The sequence below is a fragment of the Triticum urartu genome, chromosome 5A, assembly GCF_056163025.1.
Source record: "Triticum urartu cultivar PI428250 chromosome 5A, HENAU_Tu73, whole genome shotgun sequence".
NCBI lineage: Eukaryota > Viridiplantae > Streptophyta > Magnoliopsida > Poales > Poaceae > Triticum > Triticum urartu.
Window position 1 is genome coordinate 231,427,639 of NC_141877.1, and position 8,051 is coordinate 231,435,689.

General features: G+C 46.3%; 1 protein-coding gene across 1 annotated transcript; it reads right to left on the bottom strand.

Moving 5' to 3' along the window:
* Positions 1 to 205: 205 nt before the first annotated feature.
* Positions 206 to 7,427, bottom strand: SRT2 (sirtuin 2). The gene is made up of 11 exons (XM_087525803.1): positions 7,230 to 7,427; positions 6,319 to 6,361; positions 5,978 to 6,230; positions 5,834 to 5,899; positions 5,693 to 5,738; positions 4,187 to 4,347; positions 3,972 to 4,101; positions 1,327 to 1,491; positions 838 to 965; positions 579 to 678; positions 206 to 494 (listed from the first exon to the last, which is right to left on the bottom strand). Exons 1-11 carry the CDS (start codon positions 7,272 to 7,274, stop codon positions 441 to 443), a joined length of 1,191 nt encoding a protein of 396 aa, XP_087381929.1. The 5' UTR covers positions 7,275 to 7,427; the 3' UTR covers positions 206 to 440.
* Between the last annotated feature and the right edge of the window lie 624 nt (positions 7,428 to 8,051).

Genomic DNA, 8,051 nt, shown 5'->3' on the forward strand with positions numbered 1-8,051 from the left:
TTTGCACGTGCACCATTACTAGTTTCTGTAAAACGAGCAAAACCACCATGGAATAGAGTATTACCACACACACTTGCATTTCGACAGTCTCTAGCTTCGCCAAACATACCGCTACACTCGTTATCAGAATTTTATCTAGAACACAGGGGGTAGCTTCTCTGGACAAACCTGGCAGCCCCTTAAATAGTAACATTGGTTCCAAAAATCGTCCAAAAAAACAGGAACTATATAGATGATAAACTTGGGTCTACTTTTCCTGGATACATAACTAATGAGTCATCACAAAAAATGATTTTACACTTACAACAACCATGATAATGCTCTAACACAAACCGGAAGGTCATATGAAGTTCTGACCTGTTTACAGAATGATCTACAGGTACTTATATATGTCTCACCCATCTTCCCTCGTAACTGATTTCTCCAAACACTGTAAATGTTCAGCTTATGCTTGGTACAGCTAGACTTCCCATCCGAAGTACTCTGGGAAGTATCTGAAAAAAGGTGATAATTATGATGCAACACACGTATGTCACCTGCTGCAGTATAGAAAAGGCAAAAGTACCAAGGTAACAAACCTCCCCACATCTCGCATTGATTTTCAAAGATATAATGCTATCAGCTCTCGTGCCCCCAATGTTAATCGCGGCGATTGGAGCATTTGCTTCATGTGCAAGCCTGGGATTGGGATTTATAATCAGTTTGATGTCGCGATAACCAATAAGACAACTTGATCCAGTTTGAAAGATTTAATCCAGAGCAAGAAATATAGGCAAGCAAGATAACTAGCTATCGACAATAATATGGAAATGATTAAACAATATTTTCCAGTGATACCTTGCCAGCCTAAAAGCAGACATCGTCATTACCGCTGAACCAACCACCAGAAGAGCATCACAGTTTCTTGCAGCCTCCTTAGCGCTATCAGCTCTCTCTATTGGAACATTATCACCAAACATCACAACCTTCAAAGAACAGGATAAGACATTTAAAACTGCTTTTAGATTTAATGCCCTTATTATAATTTACATGGACTAGGGAAAGAAAGCCCGTCACTGAAATGACTCGCTGATATAAGAATTTACACCCTACATTTTAGTTATACAAATTGTTAAGGAGATCACATGTTAGTAATGGGCTCATCAGATGCTACAGAAGTCAGTGTCTACTAATACCAAGTGTTCCTAGCTACAAATCTTAATGGCTTGATTTGCCTGTTATCATCTTTTCAATAACTGAAATGACAACAAATCCATAGTTTCACATCCACGTTTTTAAATTAACTAACAGTACTCATAGAAAGATGAAGAAAAAGAAAAATCTCACATCAGGTTTTAGCACTCCACCACACTGACTGCAACCAGGAATGTCAAAATCTTGCTCCCAGAACTTCTCATCAATCTCAATATCACCATCAGGTCGCTGCTGCATACCAAAACTTCTGCTCGAGCCAGGTTGTCCCTCTTCCAAACTGTCAATAGCTAGAGCCCACTGCAACACAACAATACAACACTCCACCCTCAGACATTACCGAAATCATAATCCAATTTAGGTCCTTGGGAAGCACACAAAAATATGTCTGGAAAAGCAGGAGCTCTGCTATAACGTTATGGACAGTGAAGTATTTACAAGACTTAATAACTGAGCGACAAGGGCCAAATTGAACAAAAAAATTTGAATATATAGTCAAGACTGGGATATACGCACAGTGCGGTTCAAGAGGCACCACTCCGGTACATACATGATAACATGAATGGATTGATGGTCTCAAACTTGATATTTTTAATATATTAACATCTAAATGATCAGTAAGAACTATGACAAAACCATTCAATTGAAATCTTAAGTTATAAAATATCAAATGATTACAATAGGTCAAAAAACTTCACAAGCAAAGACAATCACTCGTTATTTTTCCTCATTATACCTTAAGCACTTCTGTTAGAGTACGTAATGGGCCTAATGGCCTGGGCTGGCAGTATAGCCCGTTAGTCTTAGGGTTAATTAGAGATAAGGGTCGCTTGCTTAGGGGTCAAGTAAGCCTTGCTTGGGAGTCAAGTAAACCTCTCTATATAAAGAGAGGAGATGTATCAATCTAATGAAGCAAGAATTAAGAAGGAAATCCCTTCCATCTTGCCTGGCACTGGGCAAAAGGCCCCCGGCCGGCCCTCTCGTGCCCTCCTTCTAGCAGCGCCATAACAATTTGGTATCAGCTAGCTTCGGTTCGATCATGTCTTCACCGCCGCCCAACCCGTCTCTTCCGCTGCCGGGATCCTCCATCGCGCCCGCCCCCGCCGTCCTCACCCCGGAGGAGGTGTCCGGAGCGCTGCGGGACCTAACCCAGGCGGTCCAGGAGATCCACCTGTTCTTGGTCGGGTCCTACGGGCCGCACCCGGCTGCGCCGCCCATCGCCGCCACCGCGCCGCCGTGGCTGCCGTGGCAGCCGCTGCACCAGGCGGCCTCTGCCGCGCTCGCCGGGCCGCTGCAGCTGCCATCCACCGCCCCGCCCTGGCTGCAGTGGCAGCCTCCGCCGCGCCTGGCGCTCCGCCGCAGCAGCCACTGCCGCTGCCCCAGGGCGTCCCCGCCGCGCCGCTGCAGCTGCCATCCACCGCCACCACCGCCTCGCCCTGGCTACAGTGGCAGCCGCCACTCCTGGCGGCCTTCGCCGCGCCCGGCGCTCCGCTGCAGCAGCCACTGCCGCTGCCCCAGGGCTTCCCCGCCGCGCTCGCCGGGCCGCTGCAGCTGCCATCCACCGCCACCACCGCCCCACCCTGGCTACAGTGGCAGCCGCCGCTCCTGGCGGCCTCCGCCGCGCCCGGCGCTCCGCTGCAGCAGCCACCGCCGGTCAGCTCCAGCCCCGCATCGACCGCGCCGGCGGGAGTCCCGATCCACCAGATCAAGTTCCCGTCGTCGCCATTACCGCTTCCCCAGGGCGTCCCCATCCAGCAGATCAAGTTCCCGCCGTCGCCGTCACCGCTTCCAGCTTGGATCACTACCCGCCACGTGTCGGCGGCGGTGAGGCTGCAGGTTGCTGCGCGCTGCCTCCTAGCGCGTCGGCGTGTGCGGGAGATGCGTGGTCTGCAGCTGCCGCTCCTCCCAGCTGCGCTTCGCTGCGCAAAGGACCTCGATCTCGTCCGATGCGTCGGGGATCTTGGGCATGCTGTTTTCCCCGAGGGCAGCGACCTCAAAGTCTGCGACATCGGCGGTTGGGGGGGTCATTCTCCATCACAAGCCCTCCACTCTTCTCTGTGCGGTGCAGGCCAACAGCCGTCCGGCGGGGAGAAGGCAGGGTGTCACCGACAGAAGCGCACCGCGTAGCACCACTGCATTCCGCCGGCCGCCACGAGGGCGCCTCAGCTGGTCGCTCTTGCGACCAGTTCCAAGTGGCCATACACATGCACTCCTTTTGTCCAGATGGTGTCCATGGGATCCAGGTGGCTGTACACGTGCACGTCCGACGTGCAGATGGTGTCCACTTTTTGTTAAGGGGTCCAAAATAAATCGTCCCAGTCCATTTCAGGTTGAGAGTAATAAAACAAGCCGAGATGTAAAAGGCTTGTTTTTAAGTGTTAGGCTTGTGTTGCGTCGAGTCATGGTTATAAGTTGGTTAGGCTGCAGCTCGAGGACAAGCTGCATGTCCAGGTGGGGTGTAGTGTTAGAGTACGTAATAGGCCATTCCTGGGCTGGCGGTATAGCCCGTTAGTCTTAGGGTTAATTAGAGATAAGGGTCGCTTGCTTAGGGGTCAAGTAAGCCTTGCTTGGGAGTCAAGTAAACCTCTCTATATAAAGAGAGGAGATGTATCAATCTAATGAAGCAAGAATTAAGAAGGAAATCCCTTCCATCTTGCCCGGCCGTGGGCAAAAGGCCCCCGGCCGGCCCTCTCGCGCCCTCCTTCTAGCAGCGCCATAACAAGCACTTATATGATGAACCAGTCTTAAGGAAAAATATAACCAGTATCAAATGGACAAACCTTTGGGTTGAGGTCCTTCACTTGTTCTTGGAATGACTCTCGGCTGATGGATGTTCCACAATCTAAGCAAATTACCTCATATACACTTCCATGCAACTCAATTGGCTTACTACCAGCACAATGATGCAATCTACAATACTCATACACAAAGCGATGGTGAAAAATAAGCTGCATAGTCATTCCCAATTAATAATAACACAGAACCAGGTCATTACCTATCCACATTCTGGGTAACCATCGTGTGAACACGGCCGATTCTTTCTAGTGAAGCAAGAGCATAGTGAGCTGTATTTGGTTGTGCTCGCCTGAACCTTCTCCATCCAGCATAACTCCTAGCCCAGTAGCGCCGTCGGGCTCGAATAGAGCGAACAAACTCCTATTTTTATTCAAATGGAAAATGGGGAAGATGACATAATTATTGGCAAGATGTGGACAAATGGAAAGGGCATTAAGAAGTGATGACCAGCAGAAAGGCAAAATCCAGGGTAAGTTGAGAAAAATTGAAATAACAAAGCGTAAAACAGGACCGTGCAGTTAAAACTGTGAGACTAAAGATGGATTACTGTCGTGCCTGATTTGAACTCCCCATTGCAGCTCCAAGAGTTCATTGATCTCTGGAATCTGCTTCAGGATTCGAGCGGTCAAGGCCACACTGTAATCAATCGGACTCCATCCACTAGAGTGAAACGCTTACGGTGATTACAGGGTCCAATTTCTTGGTAACCAACCTAGGTTCCAGATGGAAAAGATTCAGACAGCGTATCTGAGGAAATAAAAGGTTTTCTCCTCGCTGGGGCTCCATGGTCATATATTAATGGCGGAGGTTCAAGCAGGTGAGGGGGTTGGCTGCATAACCCAACATGCCAGCTATTCCTCCGCAATGCAGAGCTCGTCGTCACTTGTTCAAGGAACCATTGGTGAACTATTGGCTAGACGAGTAGGCCACATCCTTAGCTTCCGGTTTCCCATCCATGGAGGAATGGTGCGAGAAGGTTCTCCTGTGCCAGTTCATGCATGACAAGATATGCCGAGTGGAACGCCTGCAAGGAGACGAACCACCACATCATCTTGAATGCAGAAAGGCTAACTAAACTGCTGCGGGGTTGCATCAATCCCCTCTGAAGACATCATACTTTTAAGTATGACTAGTGTGACCTCTTGGGAGTAGTTCACGTGCAGAACCTGGGGCTTTTCTGACTTCCTCCTCACGAGAACAAGTCCGTCTGTAATTTGTAATTACTACTCTATTTTGTCCTTAACTGGATGCACCGCTCCTGTTGGTTTCTCGGGAAAAGTAAAAGATGAGAGCTAGATAGATCTAGTAGTATTAGAATTTCAGACCTACGTGTTTTCAGTCAAGATCCAGATAACTTGAGAAAAAGAAAAGGAAGTACATGAGACCATTTTGTAAACTCCTTGATGGTAAAGGAAGAAGCAACCAATGCCACTGGCATTCTTGATCTCACATGGATAATATATGTCTAAGCTGTCAGCAAATGCAGAAGACACAACCTTGTTAACTTTAGGACTCGAAAGTCATGATCAAAACTCAAAAGACTATGCTAGACAATTCAAATAATTTGTCTTGGGATATGTCCCTCTCAAAATAACTTCCTGTGATAAACAAAAATATGCATTCACCTAAGCATATTAAACCTATAAGGCACGAACAAGAGTTGTCATTGACAGTCGAATAGTAGGGAGTAGGGGTACACACACACCTGATGAGTGAGTGGTTTGAAACCAGAACTGTATGCTCCATTAGGACTGCCATAAAATCAAAATTCTGGTTAAGATTCAAGGAGGCTGCTATGACTGCTAATACATTCCATGAGATATTTACATATATGTCATGTCCGTACCTCCGATAATCAGGAATTCCTGACTCGGTGCTCATTCCAGCTCCCGTTAATACCATGAGCTTGTTACTGAGACAACAGATAATTAAGATTTCTCTTCAAATGTAGCTCAAGAACTTGATAAGGAAGTTCAATACAGATTTTCACCTCTTATCTATAAACCGGTACAGTAGGTCCACATCCTTAGAGCTTGGAGGATCTGAATCAGGAACTATCCGTTTGTCTCTCAAAAATTGGATGTAAGTTTCACAATAATCTTTAGGTGCAACAGCTGATGGTGAGTGATTATTTCTTGCTTGAATAGAGCGAAAAGACAATCTCAACGGAAGAGGAATTTTCCTCCTATGAACAAGTCCATTACATATTGATGCTTGGATATTGTAAAAACGAGGACAAAATCCTGAAATATAATTGATTGCAATTAGTTAGTTCGAAAAAATAGATTTGCCTAATCGCCCCAGAAAAAGCAATTCTGTTGGCGAACTTGCCTTTTGGTATTCCTCTCAGAGCACTTCCAAAACCTGCAATGATCTGAATTCCATTACACATGCAAATTGTATAATTAGATTCAGTACTGAACACTAGAAAGAGTGTACATTTGAATACATCCAACTTATCGCATAGGTATGTGACCAAGAAGATAACATGAAAATGGTTCCAACAGATTAAAATTTTGGCACCACCATGAGAAAAAAAATAATGTTCAAAGTCTCGTGATGCAATACTACATCATAATAATAATACTAGATCTCACAGCATTGTGTCCGAAAAATGTTTTGCTTTCATACAATTGCAAGACACAGAATTTTCTTTGGTTTGCAAGTCTTTAGCAGCACCTTGACGATTTCAGACCATACCCTTTATCTTGTGTGTGTAAGGGAACCTTTTTTTTCGCGGGAGTGGAGTGTGTAAGGGAACCTGAGGTATGAATCGTCACCTCCCCGAAACCAGCATAAGCTGTCAAACTCTGCAACTTCTTTCGCATTTGCATTAGAATAGCACGTGTTACTAAATTTTCGACCCCCAAAAGGTTGTTAATGCTACTTCCGTTTGTCCCCTGATTGGGTCCTTTGATGCTTTTATCTCATACCAGCTTGGTCGATCCGGGATGGTTCACCTAATTTAACCTGGAAATATGTCCAACAACACAGAAGGATACTGTCGCCCATACAAATTTCCAAGTCGTAAGCTGAAACCTAACTCGTCAAACTCTACACTGCACATATCAGTGTTCACAAAGCTACAATCGCGGCCAGCACCGAGTCTCAGCATGCACGAATAGGCAAGCCGACATCCACACGCGCTGGACCAAACACGAATGGAGGGAACGGTGATTCTATGCTGGGGTGGGAACAGAGAGTAAAATGGAAGGACAAAAATGGAGCAGGGGAGTGATTACCGAAGCCGAAACGCGGGAGCCGTGCGCCGCTAACACCGCCGCCATCAGATGCTGCTGGCGGAGGCGGGAGGAGGGAGGCGGGGGGCGGTAGGCGGTGACGTGGAGGCAAGATCGCCGCAGGCGCGGGCGCAGGCGTGGGGTGGGCGGAGGCTGCCGAGCGCTTGGCTAGTCCTTTTGTTTGGTGGGAAAAATAAACACGGGAAGAAAAACCGGTACACCGTCACGTCGGTCGATAATCTTACTCCTATAAAAAACTCGCTTCGTAACGATAGTGCGTCTCTTATCTGTCATTTCTGATGATTAGATCTGCATTTAACGATTGTGAGATAAATTTATGGCATTTTTATAACAATAGCCCATTTCTTTACTCCAATTTGCAGAAAACCCTTTATTATCTCATAAGCAATCATATTTCTCCTTCATCTCATCAAAACAGCCCGAGAAATATATTTTGAATGAAAAGTAATATATTTTTAGTGGTACATATGTATATCAAAACAACGGTGTTTTTTTTCAAATTTATGAACAAGTACTATTCTACTTTAAATCTGTTGCAATGCACGGACACATTGCTACTAAGAGGGAAAAGAGTGAATTGCACAGAACACAACCTTGAAAGGTACTTATAATAGTTTACACCGTATTTTGGGGAAGTTTTCACAAAACCACAACTTTTGGGCTAACTACCAACGGCCAATCTAAATCCTCAAGTTGACAGCTGAACTGACGTACTTGGCCCACCAGGCAGCACAACATAGTAATCAATCAAACCTATATGGTCCCTATTAAGTCGTCTTCCACCCCCACCCAGCTCGTGTGCGC

Bases quoted from the DNA above. Each gene is read 5' to 3' on its own strand.
- SRT2 (XM_087525803.1), bottom strand. From the start codon at position 7,274: ATGGCGGCGGTGTTAGCGGCGCACGGCTCCCGCGTTTCGGCTTCG. The intron at 6,362-7,229 runs GTAATCACTCCC...AATGGAATTCAG, and splicing joins GCTCCCGCGTTTCGGCTTCG to ATCATTGCAGGTTTTGGAAG. The intron at 495-578 runs GTTTGTTACCTT...ACCTTTTTTCAG, and splicing joins TCAATGCGAGATGTGGGGAG to ATACTTCCCAGAGTACTTCG.